At 32.0% G+C, this 19022-nt stretch overlaps 1 protein-coding gene across 1 annotated transcript; it reads left to right on the top strand.

Annotated features, from left to right (window-relative positions):
- The first annotated feature begins 2748 nt into the window (after window positions 1-2748).
- LOC110721836 (cytochrome P450 71D11-like) lies at window positions 2749-9996 on the top strand. Its single transcript, XM_021901037.1, has 3 exons — window positions 2749-3663; window positions 5368-5704; window positions 9221-9996. The coding sequence occupies exons 1-3, from the start codon at window positions 3110-3112 to the stop codon at window positions 9845-9847; spliced, it is 1518 nt and encodes a 505-aa protein (XP_021756729.1). The 5' UTR covers window positions 2749-3109; the 3' UTR covers window positions 9848-9996.
- Window positions 9997-19022: the final 9026 nt, after the last annotated feature.

Here is a 19022-nt window from a genome sequence, read left to right as displayed (position 1 = left end):
GTACCTACATACATTGCTAAACTATAACACATTATTCATCAAACTAACAATTGCTAAACTATTCCTTCACTAATTTAGAACACAATTGCTAATCATTAATTCATACAAAATTAGAAATTTGGGAAATAGTTTATTTTATTTTAGCTAAATTCACAATTCAACCAAGTTATATTTTACATACCAAAATTTAACTAACTAACAAGGTTACTAATCTCTAATTTATTCAAAATTACCCATTATAACCACCTAAAAATTCACAAAATTGGGGTTAAATTATATTGAAACCCTAACTTTAGTTTGCTCATATGCCCAACAATTGTTTAAATTCAAAAGATAATATAGGTAGAGAATTGAAAACAATTGTTCAAAATGCCCAAAAAATTAATACTAACCCTAGGTGGAAAAGGTGAGAATAACCACCATAATTGGAGGTGGAAGGGGAGGAGAGATGGAGGGCAAGAGGACGACGGCTGGTGGAGGAGGAACCTCGGAGCTTTGGAGCGGTGGCTGTGGTGCGGCGGCAGTGAAGAACCTTGGGGATGTGGGAGGGGTGATGGAGGGAAGTGGAGAACCTCGGGGCTATAGCGAACCTCGAAGTTGTGGCAAACCTCAGCGGCTGCGGCAGGTGGCAGCACTAATGGAGAGGGTTCTGGTGCAGCGAAGAGGAGGGAACGAGAAAGAGAAAGAATGAAAGACTGAAGTGGAATGAAGTGAAGTGGGAAAACGAAGAAAGAGAAAGAAAAGGAAGAATAAGGCGGGTTTTTTTTAAAAAAAAATTTCGCACCGGTTTGAACCGGTGCTATTTATATAATTTCGCACCGGTTTGGTTTGAACCGGTGCGCATTCCCTTTCCTCAAATCCCCCGCCTATTTTTTTCCTCACCGATTTTTGAAAACCGGTGGGCATTTCTCGCTGCTAAATGATTTTCTACTAGTTATAATATCTGATAAATTCAAACAAAATGATAATGTTGACGGGAATTGATCTTATGCCTTGTGTATCATCCCCCAAAACGGTATCCTATCAAACTATGCTAGTTGTTGGTACCACTAAATTAATTTTATTATAATGTATTTATATGATAATTTCAAACATGATGCAGTTTTTTTTTTAAACAAACATGACATAGTAGGTAATCTATTACGGAGTACAATATTTTAGTAGTTTCTTACACCATTTTTTTAATCCAGTAATTTGACAAAAAAATCCTAATTCTTATACCTACTCCCATTTATAATTGGAAAATTAAAAAACAACAAACCAATCTTTGAGCGTTCTCCCATAATGGACCAACCTTTAAATCTTCCCAAATTAAACACAAGTTTCATTTTTTTCTCTCAAAATGAACCCAACAGGTCACCAAACCTGTTATACCAGGTAAAAATCCACTTGTCATTAAATCATTGGCCAAGTTTTTTTTCTAATTTTTTAATTTTGATAATTTTTACCAAAAAAAAAAACCAAAACCAACCTTTCCCATCACTGCCAGCCCCCCTCCCCACCAGCCACCCCTTCCCCTACCAGCGGCCGGCGCCCAACCAATTCCCCTTGATGCCAGTGACCTTAAACACCGTCGTAATTTTCACCACCTACACCTTAACCTTCATCACCATCACTTTCATCCACTGCACCACCACCTATATACACCACCAACAACCATAACAACCAACGAAACCACCATACCAACCACCAAAACCACCATACCAACCCACCCCACAACCACCAAGATCCAAAAACCCACTTCTTTCCTACTCGAAAGCGATTTGGTCGAATGGTTCGGTTTGCTCCGAAGTAAGGGGAGTGGGGCCAACAGAGAAGGGGGTTTGCTCCGGCTTGGAAGAGGTAGTTATAGGGGGTTCCGGTGGTGGTGGGGACTGGTTCACGTGGGAGATCGGAGGAGGGAGAGGGGTTGATTCTTTTTTTGTTTTTTTTTTTTGTAATTTTTTTGTTTTTTATAAAGGTTTTTAATTAAAAAAAATAATTAAAGAAAAATTTTAAAAATGACCGGTTGTACAGATCACCGGTCATTTGGGTTCATTTTGGGAGAAAAAAATGAAACTTGTTTTTAATTTGGGAAGATTTAAAGGTTGGTCCATTATGAGAGAACCACTCAAAAATTGATTTGTTTATGTTAAATTTTCCTTTGTACTTATAGATAAACCAAAAAAGGAATTACTCCCACATGTTTTGATTTTTATATATTCTATGTCACTTGCCACAATAAATAAACTTACAAAAAAAAAATCAATATCTGACCTACTTCCATATATTCTTACAATAAATCAATATAGAATACAGAATATATTTTGAACGATTTCCCTCAAAATTGCTTAAAGATAGACTAATTCCCTATTTGCGTTGATTTTAAAACTAATTCCCACCATATTGTCCACGTAGGCTTGGTGGTAGCTTCGTTATATTTTTTAATTCTGGTTTAGTGAAGAACCGCTAACGGTGATAACGATTTTATTGTATAGAACCGTTATTACCGTTAGCGCTTAGCGGTTCTTCTAATTAAGGAAGTGGAAAAAAATTATAAGTGTGATAGCGGTTCTTCTATTACCGTTAGCGGTTAGCGGTTCTTTTAATTAGAAGAACCGCTAACGGTGATAGCGGTTTTATTGTATAGAACCGCAGTCACTGATAACGGTTTTTCTAATTAAGGAAGTGGAAAAAAATTATAAGTGTGATATATTTTAATTAGAAGAACTGCTAATGGTGATAGCGGTTCTATACCGCTATTACCATTAGCGGTTCTTCACTAAACCAAAATTTTAAAAAATAAAATAAAATAACAAAGCTATCACTAATTCTACGTTGACAATATGATAGGAATTAGTTTTTAATTAAACTGATGCAAACAGGAAATTATTTTATCTTTATGCAATTAAGGAAAATCGTTCGTATATTTTTGTTAAATGAGTTTCAAATTAGCTGAATTATAGATAACCCAAAAAAGAATTACTCCCACATGTTTATGTATCTGACACATATTCTCCACTAGACTACCATATATTTTATACTTAAACCAAGAAAAGGAACTATACTCCCACAAGTTTATATAAACAGTTCCATTTAACTCATAAAATCAATCAGATAAAACACTAAAATGGAGCCTTTTTGGTTAGTATCACTACTCTTCATCCTTTCATTCTTTATACTTCTTAACTTTATTAAGAAACAAGAACCTAAAAATCTACCACCAGGGCCTCCAAAGTTACCTCTGATAGGCAACCTTCATCAGGTTGCATCAAAAACCACCCTCCCCCACCGCCGCCTCGCTGAGCTAGCAAGTGTGCACGGCCCTATCATGCACCTCCGCCTAGGAGAAGTATCTATAGTGATCATTTCCTCGGCGGAGATGGCGAAAGAAGTGATGAAAACTCATGATGCTTTGCTTTGTAATAGGCCAGCAGCAATGTTATTGCCACAAGTAGTGTTCTATAACTCTAGTGACATCGCTCTTTGCCCTTACGGGCCCTACTGGCGCCAAGTTCGTAAGATCGCCACCCTCGAGCTCTTTACGGCCCACCGTGTTCAGGTGTTTTGGCCCATAAGAGAGGAGGAGGTGGTGGATTTTGTCAAGATTTTAGCTTCTCAGGCTGGATCTGTGGTTAATGTTAGCAACAAGATATTTTCTACGTTGTTTAACATCACTTTAAGGCGCGTTTGTCTAATATGGATGTGTTTTTGGCTAAGGATGGCCATTTCGGATATCCGATCCGCTCCGATTTGAAATTTTGGATATCCGAAAATTTCGGATCGGAAAAAGTTAACGATTCGAATCCGATCAGAAAAATCGGATATTCGATTTTCGGATATCTGGAATTTCGGATCGGATCACCGGATATCCTATCCGCATACTAATATTGAAATTTTGGTATTTCTTTTTATAAAATGCCCTTGATTTGAGTTGTTTAAAATCTTATATTTTATGAACTTTCGTAATAATTATAAATAAACGCAACAAATTCAAGCACAATGATGCAATAAGGTTCACTTGATTATTAAGGTAACTAAAAAATACTTGTAAAAAAAAAAATAAAAAAAAATTCACTTCCTTAAAATTCAAGATACAAATACAGTATTACAATATAATTATATTGAAAAATCCGATCGAATCGGATATCCGAATTTTCTAGATTCGTGATCCGAATCCGATCCGAAATTTTTTGGATATCCGATCCAAAATCAAAAAAAACGGATCGCATATCTAATTTTTCGGATCGAATCAACTGGATCACGAATCGGATCGTTTGGATCGAATTTTTGCCCACCCCTATTTTTGGCGTGTTTGGTAAATGACTTTTTCAATAACATAATAATTACAAGTAGCTTTTAACTTTTTAACGTGGGTGAAAAAGATTTTTTGTTAAATTTCATATTAGCATAGCTTGGTCTAGTGGTAAGATTTGTATCTAAATCAAACCCCATTAGAGACACTCTGGGGTAATTGTTATATTCTAAGTCTATGATGAGAATATTATATGGATACTTTCTATCAAAATTATCAAAAAAAAAAAACTAGTGTGTCTAATAATTTAATTGAACTTATTTTTGTCCAATCTTACAATAATATCTTATACTTTTTTGGTTTGAGATAAGTTAAAATTCATACAATATTTGAAGATCTTAACTATATCTTTTGATTCTCCGATCCAGCTCTAGTGGGTATATTAAATTTGGATTTTACATCGAAGTCAACCGTTTATTTTGTCTTATATGTGAATAAATTGATTGATACGTACTTTGCAAGTATTATTTGATAGTAAAGGTCCAATGTTCAACATCGCACGTATTTGAATTTTGGCCTGGTGTGGAAAATATCGTACACAAAAGGAAAAAATTAATCACAAAAATATTTATGTAATTCGGCTACAATTTACAAATAGTATAATGAATTATTTACTATGTATTTGTTGTCTGTGGAATAATCTAACATGGACAAACGTCCTGCAAAATCGTATATATATGGAGTAAATTCAAAATTCCAAGAACTCTTAAGATGTAATTTCGTTTTTTTAATAATAACGTTTTAAATTTTACACTACTGATACACGTTTTTTATTATTTTTTTATTTTATATACGTTACTTGTAGAAAAAATATAGTCATTTCAGATGCGATCTTATTAAATTTGTTTCGAAAAACACTTTTATAATATCAATTATTTATAATTTTAACTACAATACAACTTAAGATGCTAAAGTTATATAAAATGAAATCTCAAATGTTATGATTAAAAGAAAATGAAGGAAGTATTTGTTAATGGTTATCACCATGTTTGATTGTTTAATTACATATTAACTTGATCATTTACCTAAATTTCAATATTTTAGCGGATTTCTCATAAGTTTTACATCATCAGAATAGGAATGAACAAGAAAGGCAAAGATGGAGACGAGTTCAAAACACTGATATCAGATATGGCAGCAACAGTCTCTGGCTTTTCAATTGGTGACCTATATCCATCATTGAAATTTATAAGTACACTAAGTGGAATGAAAGGGCAACTTCAAGATATAGTCATGAGAATTGACAAATTGATGGATCCTATTATTGAAGAGCATATGACTAAGAAAAAACAAGGTATTGAAGACCAAGACGAAGACTTGATTGATGTTCTTCTAAAATTTCACGAAGACAACCTATGTCTTGGCACCGATTTTTCTCTTACTACCAACAACGTCAAGGCCATAGTTTTGGTAAGTTCCGCTTTATTAATTGCTTACATCAAATGCTTTTTTTTTAATATGTATATATAAATCGTAAAAGTCATTACAAGTTACAACTAAAAATCTTACTACCTCTACTTTTAAATACGCAAAACATTTTCCAATTTTGGTTGTTATGAGTTTAATTTACTGTTTGTGATTTATCTTTCTCTATCTATGTGTCTTTATCACACTGCTTCATCATGTTAATTTTGTTGTGTCACATCCTAGTGTATAATTATTTCAATGGAAGAAATAATTCTTGGGAATTTTGACGCAAATTTAAACATCTATCTAATATAAATTAAAAGGCAAAAGCTAATGAACGTCTCGAGGACGTTGGATAAGTTAACTAAAAGTAGAAAGATTAAATTAAAATGAACATTAATTACACCGATTGACGTGTGATTTTTTCATGCATTCCCAAATTAATACCACTTTAAGTAATACTAGATGGAAGCCCGTGCGTTGCACGGTTTTTTCATCTATTTTTAATTATTTGATTTATTGTATTTAATAATTTCAGACAACAACAAAAGTTTAATATTTATTTTTTTTTACTATAATTTATAATGAATTTATTAAATATAAATAAATTGTAAATATGATATTTTTTCCGTTATATAAAATCTTTAATGTGAAATGATAAATTTTTAATAATTTAAATCCTAAATCATTATTCATTGTTTTACCATATCTTTTATTTCGATAGAACACCAACCTCGTCCACAACCAACCTACTACATCAATGGATAAAAATGTTAGCCAAATTGAAATTGATATAAATTAAATCTTTACATTTATATATAAAAAAAAATCAATATATTTATCAATAAATGAAAAATTGTTATGATATAAAATCAAATCTATGCATTGGAATTTTTTCATCATCTCTAAAACTAACCAAAGTCATCCATATATTAAGTATATAACATTTAATCATATGCCATTACATAAACAAATAATTGTTAAGTATCCTAAATAAATACAATGTAAGTAATAATAACAAATATAAATTTAAACATAAGATTTTAAATATTACCCGGATATTGATGACCTAAAACTAACACAAAATTACTAACACAAAATTTGCTTCATGGGGTATTGTATTGATACGAAATTTTATTTGTGTCGTATGATGTGTTAGATCTACATATAAAAAACATTTAGTAAATAAAACATAAACATATAATCGTTGAGTATCCCAAATTAATACAATGTAAGTAATAATTAGAAATACTAATTTAAACATAGGATTTTAAAAATTAAGCTAAAAATTACCCGACCATTGACCAAAAATTAACACAAAATTAATAACACAAAATTCACTTGATGGGGTTTTTTATTGATACAAAATTTTGTTTGTGTTGTATGATGTGTCAATTTATAATGGTAGGTATCACAAATTTTAATTTAATTATAATTAACGAACAATTTGTTTTTCTTATCATAAATACTATCAAAATTTATCTTATATAATTGGTTTCAAACTTTATTATAAGCGTGTATCATTTAAATATTTTTTAGTATATTTTTTTTATTTCTTATACTTGTAGTATTGAATTAATAAATTTATCTTTTCCTATATTTTTACTTTATTTTTTCATTAAAATAATTTAATTCATGGATTATAATCTACGTGGCATTAAAATTTTAGATATATCAAATCTAATTCGTTACTTTTATCTAGGTGTGCATGGTTTTTTTTTCATACATAAATCTCAAGAAAAGATATTTTCCTATTTAATAATTTTTGACGAAAAAAACACATAATAATTTAATTAAAGTGTTATTGCCTATTACAATAGTATAATTTTATTTTTTTAATGTAATTTATTAAACGGATTTATTTATTGTTTTTTTGTATTTTATTCGTTGTTGTTAGTTATATGACAACTAAATTTAATAATATGAATAAATTGTAAATATGATATCTAAAAAAAATTGTAAAAATGATATTTTATCGATTACATATTAGGTTAAAATCTTTAGAAAAGATAATTTTTTTTTCATTTTATGAATAATTTAAATCCTAAATCATTATTAGTTGTTTTTTAAAAAATAGAAATAAAAAATAATACAAACTTGTATACTATTTATCTTCTATTTCAATAGAATCACCTACTTCGTTCACACCCATATCTCTTCCATCTAATAAAAGTGGATAAATAAAACATGTTAGCAAAAAAAAATTATATAAAATTAACCGTTATACTCTTATAAAATAAATCAATATATTTACCAGGAAGTGAAAAATTGTTGTGAAATTGATCTAAAAATCGTAATTGTACAAAATCAAATCTATGCATTGGAATTTTTTCATCGTCCCTAATAGCCCGAACAATAGTATTTTGGAAAATTGAATCATTATTTTGTTGTCACTGACAATGCGTGCAATATTGCTTCTTATTTGTAACAAATGAAAAGTATTTAATTGAGTAACTTTTCTTTTAATTAATTTTGGACGAATTGTAAAAAGTTGGCTTTAATTGAGGTATGAACGTAATCAAAATTAAGTTAATTTGATGACTTGATTAAGCTACCTAAATCACAAAAAAATTGTTCTAATCATAAAATTAATTAATATAAACTACAAAGGTTTATAAAAAAAATTAATAAATGTAAACAATTTATAAAGATATAATACCTTCTCATCCAATAGGACCATCAGACGAGAAAGTCGTACTTTGATTTTCCAATCATTTTTGCTCGAATCTAATTCTCTGATTAAATCAGATCTGCGTGTAAAAACAAAATTTAGTAAACAAAACATAAACATATAATCGTTAAGTATTCCAATTAAACACAATGTAAGCAATAATCACAAATATACATTTAAACATGGATTTTAAAAATTAAGCTAAGAATTACTCAGCCATTGATGACTAAAACTGACACAAAATTCGCTTGATTTGGTTTTGTAGTGATACAAAATTTTGTTGGTGTTGTAAGATGCGTCAATTTATAATGGTATGCATCACAAATTTTAATTTATTTATTATTAAGGAATAATTTTTATTTCTTATCATAAACACTATCAAGATTTATCCAAGATATATAAATCCTATATTTAAAGATGATTATTTTAAAATAATTTTTAGTTTTTTAAATAAATTAAATCCTAATAAATCACTATTCGTTGTTTTAATTACGTGGCAAAATTCTTAAATCTCATTCGTCACTTTTTCTCTTAGGTGGCGAGTGAATTTATTAATTTTAAAATAAAATACAAATCTATTTTTAATTGGTCGAAATAATACCTTTGCTTATGTGGTGCGCCGAATGCTCTCAAAAAATGCCTACTTTATTTATATATATTAGATTTTAAATGCTTATTTAACGTCTCGGGGGCGTTCGTTAGTAAGATCCAAATTAAAATCATATTCTTATAAAACTATGTAGAATTTAAGTAGGGAGCAAGTAATAATTCCCATAAGATGTCACACACGTTAGTTTTAATATAGTGTCTCGTATAGATTAAGATTTCATTATTACAAAATTATGCAGGAGTTATTTGGTGCTGCGAGTGAAACATCTTCAACACTAATTGAGTGGGCAATCTCTGAGTTGTTAAAGAATCCTATAAAGATGGCAAAGGCACAAGATGAGGTGAGACGAGTATTGCAAGGAAATGAGACAATAATTAATGAGGCAAGTCTAGATAAGCTCAAGTATTTGAAACTCGTAATCAAAGAAACTTTAAGGCTTCATCCTCCTTTCCCTTGCTTGGTTCCAAGAGAGTCCTTAGCGAGATGTGAAATTGATGGTTATGAAATACCTTCAAAAACTCGAATTTTCATTAATGCATGGGCCATTGGAAGAAATCCAAAACATTGGACAAACCCAGAAGAGTTTAATCCCGAAAGATTTGAAGAATCTTCAATTGATTACAAGGGAATGCATTTCGAGCTAATTCCATTTGGCTCCGGAAGGAGGATCTGCCCAGGAATGGGACTAAGTATTGCCACAATCGAGCTTGTGCTAGCCATGTTGCTTTACCATTTTGATTGGAAGTTACCTAATGGGACTGGACCCGAAGAATTGGACATGGATGAGACTTTTGGCTTAGTAGGGAGGAGGAAGAATGACTTGCAAGTAATTCCTTTGCTATACACTTTCTCAGGTTACAAATGATGGTCTTTTCGTTGCTATGTTAATTAGCTTAGTTTATGATAATAACGTTCGACTGTTTTTTCTTCATGTATTGATAATCATCTTGAAAATTTAATATTTTGAAAAAAGATTTGTGTTAGGATAACCATATTCAATATTTTGATGTTACTCTATATGATTCAAAGATTCAACATTTTGAGTTCAAGTCTTGCTATAAGCATTTTTTAGATGTCAAATCTAATTCATGTTGTGGAGGTGATGTGACATGTTTATAGTGCTTAAAGAGGTGACACATGATATATACTGATGACTTGGCACGTTTATAGAGTTTAAAATAAAGGGTGACACATGACACATATTCTGTTTTAGGAACGTTTTTTAATAGATAAAGTATAGACTAGCAAAAAGTATGATCATTAATGAGAATGAAAATCAATTTAATTAGTTTTCCATTTGAATTATGCATGCACTCTCTTTTAAGAAACGATCGTGTATGTGATGAATTTTTATTACTTTGTAATGGTAATATCGACTTGTCTTGTCTTTTATTCACTAATAAGAACATGTTTCTTTCAACTTACTTTTCCTTATTTTTTCTTTCAAGAAAAAAAAAATTAGGTTGAATTTATAAACAAACAAATAATAATAATAATAATAATAATAATAATAATAATAATAATAATATTGAAGAAATTAGTTCTCATGTCGATCATAGTATCGTCCCCTAAAACTTTACCCAATTTAATTAAATACTAGAACCACAAAATCAAAGTTATTAATTATGATGTATCTTTTCTGTAACTCTAGATGGGACAATATGTATATACCTTTTATTAATAACAAAATACATACCTTACTGATTATACATACTTCAACAAATTAATTGTTAATAATAACTTTTATTTTTCAGCAACTTTTTATAATTAAAATCAAATACAACCAACAATTTTATTTTATTTTATTTTTTATTTTTTATTTTATTTTGACATGAGCATACTATATTGTTATGGAAAGCTAGTTGTATTACCAGTTAATTGTATATATTAATCAATTCAACCTTGCAATAATTAAAAGTAGTGACACGGTAACAAAATTAATAGATTATTGTTAATTTTTAATGAATAAACAACATTTTTTAACACATTTTTTTTAACCATCCACACTGAAAATAACTCAGAGCGCGCAATTTCTATAGAGATAATGCCAAAAATGAAACTATTTTCTTATATATATGCACTAGATGAAGCCCATGCAATGCACGGTTTGTTTGTATTTTCTTACAACTTATATCTTTTTCCTATGTTTGTGATAAAATTTGTTACTTTAGTTATTTGTTGTACGCAGTATATCATATTATCATTTAATATTTTTATTTTATTTATTTTAAAATAAATTGTGAATTTTCTCTTATTTGTTATATATTTAGATAAAATTCCTAATATCAAAAGATAATATTTTATATTTATTAATTTAAACTTTAAAATTTCATTCGCCAATTTTAGTTTGTTAACGTAGAACTTAATTTTTAAGATGTACTAATAAATGATAAATGATGAACATTTTTTTTTTGCTAGAAAAAAGAGAAAAGATATATTTTAAATTTTAATGATTTTTTCTTATTTTTTGTATTTAATTTAAAACTATTTTTTTTTTGAGAGAAAACTAAATTTTTTTTTTATTAAACGTGATTTCATTTTTTTTTTATTAGTATAGTTTTATAAAATATTTTATTATAATCATTTGTCATATTTTCATTATTTTTTTTATCTAAGCCAATTTTTTTAAAATATCAATTGAACGTTAATTTCATTTTTTTAAAAAATTTAATGGTATTTTTTTATATATACTAAATAAAATAAATTGTTCTTTTCTCTTAGATAAAATTTCCTATTTAAAAAGATAGTATTTATTTTTCTAATAAATTTAAATTTTTAATTTTAATATTTCGTGGTGCTTTAAAAATAACAATTCTACGTGGCATAAACTTATACGTAACACTCTAAAAATACTAATCCAACAGGGCGCTCTAATAATTTTTTAAAAATAAAAATTCTAAGTGGCTCTCTCAAATCTTGGGAAAAAACTCCTTTATATAATTTAACGTGATTTTATTTTTTTTATTTGTATACTTTTATAAAATATTTTATTATAATCACTTGTCATATTTTCATTATTTTTTTATCTAATCCAACTTTTTTAAATATCAATTGAACGTGAATTTTATTTTTTTAAGTCTAATAGTATTTTTTGTATATACGAAATTAGATAAATTGTTTGTTTTCTCTTAGATAAAATTTTCAATTTAAAAAGATAGTATTTTATTTTTATAATAAATTTAAAATTTTAATTTTAATCTTACGTGGCACTTTAAAATAACAATCCTACGTGGCATAATCCTATAAGTAACGCTCTAAAAATACTAATCCTACATGGCGCTCTAATAATTTTTTAAAAATAAAAATCCTAGGTGGCTCTCTAAAATCTTGGGAAAAAACTCCCTATATATATATATATATAGGTTTTAAAACTAATTCTTCACATACCGTCCACATAAGAGTTGAGATTCATTTTTGTTTTGTGCAGTCCAAAATTACTAATGGTGATAGAGGCTTTAGATAATATAAAGAGCTGCTAACACCAATAGAGGTTCTAAATTAGGAGTTAATGGTGTTAAATATTTTAGATTAAGAGTTGGAAATAAAATTGGAGTTTTAGGTTAAATAAAGTAGTAACTCATGACTTGGGAAAATTGATCTCATGTGTTAAACCACTAATACCATTAGTGATTTATTAGTAGAACCTTTAACACACACTAGTAGAAGTTTAATTAATAGAACCTCGACTAATGTTAGTGGTTTAATATTACCTAAAACCTCTATCATCACCACTACCAATTCATTGATTAAAACCTCTAGAGATATTAAGCTTTGAATCCTTCACCAGTGCTATGAGCCTATGACATGCACGGTATATGGGTGTAGACACTTGATTGTGTCTCCTCAAAAACCAAACCCAGTGATGAGTACCTTTCACGTCTCTGATTATCAAGTTAGGTGAAGAGTTGAAGAGTCTCGTGAAGTTTCCTTAAGCCTTGACCATATTTCTAACCTTGCCTAAAATGTTTTAAACCAAAATCATTCATTTCGTGTCTTTAAACCCAAAAATCGTTCGTTTCGTGTCCTTAAAATTATTTATTTCGTATGCCATTTATAAAAATGTCCAAACCAGATTCTTCTGGTCCATGATCTTGGTCCAATTATTGTTTAGTTGGATGAGGTTTGAAAAGAGCTTTCCAACGATATATTATAAGCCCAAACCCGACTTAAAACAAATAAGTTATGGCCAAAATACTTAACCAAGCCCAAATCAGGCTTAGGTCCACCTTACCTACGACCAAATGATCATGAGGTGGGTCCAAATACCTTAATCCCAATCCTAAACCAATTAGAATTCATTAGGAGCTTCTAGAATTTTCTAGAAGGTTCTAATTTATCCTGTTTTCTAAAGATAAAAATTTGAGAATTTGATGATCCTAATCCCGATCAAAATAGAATACGTACGGAAATTTGATTGACCAAATTAGAGTGGAAATCGGATTCTGCGCGAATTCTATCTTTTTCAAAACCATCCCAGAGCGACAGAGCCATCACGCCGCAGTGCACCTGTCGCGCTGCGATAAAGGTGTCGCGCCGCGATGAGACTTGTTTTAGTCCGATTTGAATTCTGACTCTTTTCTGATCCTTCGACCCTCTTTTTTCCCTATAAATAGAGATCGTAGCACCCCATTTTCATTCACCAACAATCATCATCAATACCTTCTCTAATACTTTCTCTCTCTCTCTCTTGATTTTTCATATTCTTAGCCTAGCCTAAACACATCCTTGATACTTTCCCCAATCAGTCACAATACCTCATTTGCGAGACTTGTATACTCCTTACCCTTCTCGACGTTGCCTTTGACCTCGACGTGAAAGGTTGATAGTTCTGAGGGTTTGGTCCCAATCTATATTTCAATTATTATTTAATTTATTTACTTTGTTGATTTAATCTTTCTTGAAGTTACTAACGTGTTTATTGTTTTAATAGCAAGAAGGAAGGAAAATCAACGTAAGTAATTCAACTACTTAATCCTTAATTTTGGAGTAGAAATCATGTTTAGAGTATTATTTAATTCCTAGTATCATGTTAGGATGCTTTTACAATTTCTAGCTATTATCATGTTAGGGTGTTATTATGATTTTTAGTATCATGTTTAGGTTAATTCTTTGATTATGATTTTTATTAGTGACATGCTAGGATTTGTTATTAATTCGTTTAGTATCATGCATAGGATCTTTCTATTAATGATGTTTTGATGATGTTATTTTGATGATTGTTATTATGTCAATTAATTATATGTTGCTTGATTATTCATGATTGATTGTTATTGCTTGATCACGCCCCTTTTTACAGGTTTAAAGGGAATTTGTACTTGAAATCATGCCTAATAAGATAATTAATAATTTGAATTTAGGCTAATATGATTTTAATTCAAGTGATCACCAATAACAGATTTGATTGTGCGTTAATAATCAACCAACATAGTTTAAACATGTTTAGAGCTATCTTGATGTATGTATGTTGATCGGAAAGAGCACATGAATATCATAAGAATTAAGCAGAGGCCGATTTAGGGCGGGTTCAATCTTTTTTAGGTTGGATTCGTACCATCATCCCCGAATATCCAGTCATGGTTCCGAACCACTATGGAGTTAGCAATCTCCATGATCGTGAATGAGGTGTAACCTTCGCACCTGTGAATGGTTTACAAGTTCTTAAAACTTGTTGGCGACTCTTCTATTTCTAGCTTTCTTCCCTTGGAGTGCTGCCATGCCTAAAAGCATGATCACAGTGGGGCTCAAAAGGTTGAGTTTGAAAAAATTCCCTACAGTTTTTGGCGAATCCACTCGGGAGGATTTCTAATTTTGATTCCTAAAATATTATTTTGGCAATCGATTAAGAATGAGTTGATGAGACTTGAAATATTCTAGATATTCATGTGGGTAATTTTGTTTAACAGTGTGGCATAAGCATAAAAAGGTTCGCATTGGAAAGACCATCCGTAATGCGTTAAATCATAGGATTTTATACACGTAGGAAAAGCCAGAAATATCTTTCACAACTAAAATCGAATAAACGCTACGAAAAATTGGAAAAAGCGTCGAACATAGAAAATTTCGCGGCGCGTTGGAACTATCGTGAGATGACAGAGTTCATCGCCAGACGACAGCTTTATCGCGGCTCGATAGAGCTGTCGCTGCGCGATGACCTCTATTTTCTCACGCCGAGTTCTCACGACATTGCGCCAGAGTTCTTGCTTTGCCCGATTCTAGTACTGTTTTGATGAATTTACTTCATGATTAAGTTTTTTTAACTTTTTTTGAACCCATATGTGTTCTACATATGGATTTTAGCCCTTGGGAATTCATGCTCCATCCACCCTAATGAACGCTCCATGCAACAATGGGTACATCTGAGATTGTGAATTCACCAAACCATGGAAGCGAGTTTAACTTGCGGGGTCCCATCCATCGTGCCAACCCTTCTAAGGTAAGGCTTTCGCGCGATGCATTCGGACTCATAACCATGGACCCTCTTGGACACCATAATCCTAGACCTTAGAGGACTAGAGCTATAGTTAGGTTGCAAACTCATTGCATCATGTTGTACTACTTGTGCATACCCTCTTTGTGATTATACTAACCTTTTGTGTTGACTTGTTTCTTGTAAATAAAGTCTTAATGAACTAACCAAGGACTAAAAGGACTTTGCTTAATTAATTGGTTAATTAATTCGAACCTATAAAGTCTAAACATACTCGACCTAACAGACTATAGGTTTAACCTTTCGAAAGAATCACCGAAAACAAATAGATTAACGTTCCAATAGTGGCGTGTAAATTTAGTCTATGACGCAGAACGCCAGTTTTCATCGCGCCGCGATAGTCCTATCACGCTACGACGGTTCCATCGCCACGCGATGTTTCAGTTTTTTCTTTTCGAGTCTTCACGTCAATTCCTAGCGCCATAATTAACCAGTTTAATGATAACACCTTTATACAAGTACTTCTTTTCCAGAGTCCAGATAAAAAAAAACAAAGATAAGAATGACAGCTAGTCAAGAAGATTTTGATAAACTCCAAGAAACTGTGAATGGTCTTGCTGAAATGCTCAAGGGACTTAGCACTCGAATGGAAAAGGCTGAGGACCCTAACAAGTAAGTACCAACGAAGACGATCAAGCGTATCGAAGACAGTCTAAGTCAAATCTCCAACGATTACAAGTACCTTGGCATAAGCTCCAAGGGGATCTCAATGGATAAGGAACTTCTTTCGCACAAGTTCTTTGCCAATGACATCCTTAAGTTCAAGGTTACTAAAAATCCTTACTTCCACTTGAAGGCTTTCGAGACAGTCATGAAATTTAAGGGCATCAACAAGAAACTCTTCCCTTCGCTCTTCTCTCTTTCACTTGAACCAGTATGTCAACAATGGTTCTTTCCCATAGGTGCTGAGAAAATTGCCACTTGGGACAATATTACATATGCTTTTATTGATAGATGTAAATGTAATATTTAAGTAGAAACTGATCATAGGGAGCTTGAAATTCTCAAGCAAAAAGAGAATGAAGTCTTCACTGCATTTTACAACAGATGGAAGGGAAAAAGAATGATTGAGGATGTTCATTAAGAATCTCCAAGAGAAATATAAAAAAAACTTGAAATATCAATGCAACTTGAATACCTTCAAAGGTGTCTATAATATAGGATTTGAAATTGAAGATGACCTTGTGAAACAAAAATCTGCTAACATTATTAGTAACAACAATGGTTGGAAAGGAAAGAAGAACGACAATCCTTCTTCTTCCGAGAACACCCACTCTAGTAACAATGTTAGCACCTTTAATTTGAATGATGTCCTGGCCATGGATAATCAAGGGCCAAGAAGATAACTAAGGAAAGAGTTCACCCCTATTGGGATGATCTATGACACCGCTTTTGATCGGCTCCATGCCAAAGGACTTATTACTCCCATTGGACCTATGCAAGATCTAACACTTGAAAGAAGATCAGCTAATTGGAATCCAAATGCACACTGCAAATACCATCAAGGTAGGGGCCACTCTACTGAAAATTATTGGAAGCTAAAGGAAGCTATTCAATACTTGATTGATAACAACAAACTTCTAGTGCCTCATGCTAGTAAGAAGCCAAGCATCAATAATTCTCCACTTTTTGATTCCCTGGCAATTTTTGATGATTGAGATCCATTAGATCTATCACTCCTCATTATGCCGGTTGAAGATGCTTCTATGGAAGAGATTCATGCTATTGAAGAAGAAGAGGAGATTTTCTTCGATGCCATGACTGATTTCCAAGAAGAGACTACCAATAAAGCCATTGCTAGTCCCTCCCAAAATCCTATTAGTGTAGATTTGAATGGCCTTTGTGATGCTCTTCAAGAATTAAGTCTTGAACTTCAAGTCCTTTTTAGGAAGGTAAAAAAACTAGAATGTATGCCAATCCTTAAAAGAAAGTGTGACTCATCCTGTTTCTCTCATAAACCAAATAATGTTGGAAGAAAGCCATTTATTTTCAACGTTGTTGAGCTACAAGTGAAATGGAACAAGAGGGCTTACACACCTATAGGCACTACTTTTGAAAGAGCCTTTGACATGCTTCTCGACGGGGGTATGGTCAAGCCTCTTGAACTAAAGCCATTCGAGTCCCTTAAAAGGATTGACAAATTCTACTGCAAGTACCATCAATCTGGAGGTCATACAACTGAAAATTGCTTCAAGTTTAAGGAATATATCCAAGGACTCATAGATGATGGGAAAATTTTTATCAACATCCCAAGAATGGATGCTAGTGGAATTTGGGACAATGATGCCAACATCAATGGAATTCGGGAAAGTGACGATGAGGACGTATACCTCAAAGACATGGTGGAATCACCACTTGCTGCGCTCTACCCACTTGAAGACAATGATGACATTTGGGATGAGGACTCCTCAATTACTGTGCTTATAAGGTCTGGGAGAGTACAACAACCACTCACAATTGTGCCTATACCCGCAACTCAACAAGCTCCTATACCTATCATAGAGGATAATGACATTGTCAAGCAACTCAAAAAGACTAAGGTAGAGGTGAATGTTTGGAAACTTCTAGCTTCATCTCATGAGCATAGAGTTGCAGTAATGAATGCTTTAGCAAAGGTGGGAATAGATTCTGAGACTACTCCGGAAGGGTTGGCCAACTTCCTTACAAGTGACCTCCTCAGTGCAAATAATTTGATCACCTTTTCTAATAAAGACTTACCGCCGAAAGGTGATAAGAACAATACAACCTTAAACCTCATAATAGTATGCAAGAGGATGAATGTACCAATGACCCTCGTAGACAATGGTTCAGCAATCAATGTATGCCCATTTCGCACTGCCAAAATGTTGGGAATAAAGAATGAAGATTTGACTCCATCCACGCAAGGCATAAGGGCCTATGACAACACTCGTCACCAAGCCCTTGGAACCATTACCGTGAATGTCACTGCAGGAGTCATTGAACATAGTACTACTTTTCAAGTAGTAGACATCAAGGCTTCATTCAACTTATTATTGGGACGCCCTTGGATCCATGACCTTAAGTCCGTCACTTCATCTCTCCACCAACAATGCTATAGTTGGAGGAATTCCTATCACAATCGATGCATCCCCCATGAGAATCAAAGCAATTGACAAACCGGTCATTCATGTGGAGCACGATGAGTATGAGGAAGATTTGTGGGGGCTTCAACGCCGAAGAGGTCTCTTTTATCGAAGAAGATGAAAAGACCCCTCTTGAGTATAACCCCCACTCTAATCTCGTTATCAATTCAATTCTTAAGAGACAAGGACACTTTCTTGGAATGACTCTAGGAAGGAAGAAAGAGATAGCTAAACAAATGGGACTACCTAGCCTCCCTAAGAGAGATACTTTTGGACTTGGATTCAACCCAACTCTAGAGGACCTCAAGCAAGCCTTGGAAAATTCCAATGCACGAAGAAAAGCTCGAACCCAGAAAGATGCAATGCCACTAGATCCATACCCTCTCACTTTGAATGGACAATTTATAAAGGAGGGAGAAGACTACCCATGCTACGAATTCCCTGAACCA

Source organism: Chenopodium quinoa, unplaced genomic scaffold, assembly GCF_001683475.1.
Source record: "Chenopodium quinoa cultivar QQ74 unplaced genomic scaffold, ASM168347v1, whole genome shotgun sequence".
In the NCBI taxonomy this organism is placed as follows: domain Eukaryota; kingdom Viridiplantae; phylum Streptophyta; class Magnoliopsida; order Caryophyllales; family Amaranthaceae; genus Chenopodium; species Chenopodium quinoa.
Note: the sequence above shows the minus strand (reverse complement) of the source record. Positions and strands in the feature narration are given on the sequence as shown.

Bases quoted from the DNA above. Each gene is read 5' to 3' on its own strand.
- LOC110721836 (XM_021901037.1), top strand. From the start codon at position 3,110: ATGGAGCCTTTTTGGTTAGTATCACTACTCTTCATCCTTTCATTCTTT. The intron at 3,664-5,367 runs GCGCGTTTGTCT...TTACATCATCAG, and splicing joins TTGTTTAACATCACTTTAAG to AATAGGAATGAACAAGAAAG. The intron at 5,705-9,220 runs GTAAGTTCCGCT...AAAATTATGCAG, and splicing joins ACGTCAAGGCCATAGTTTTG to GAGTTATTTGGTGCTGCGAG.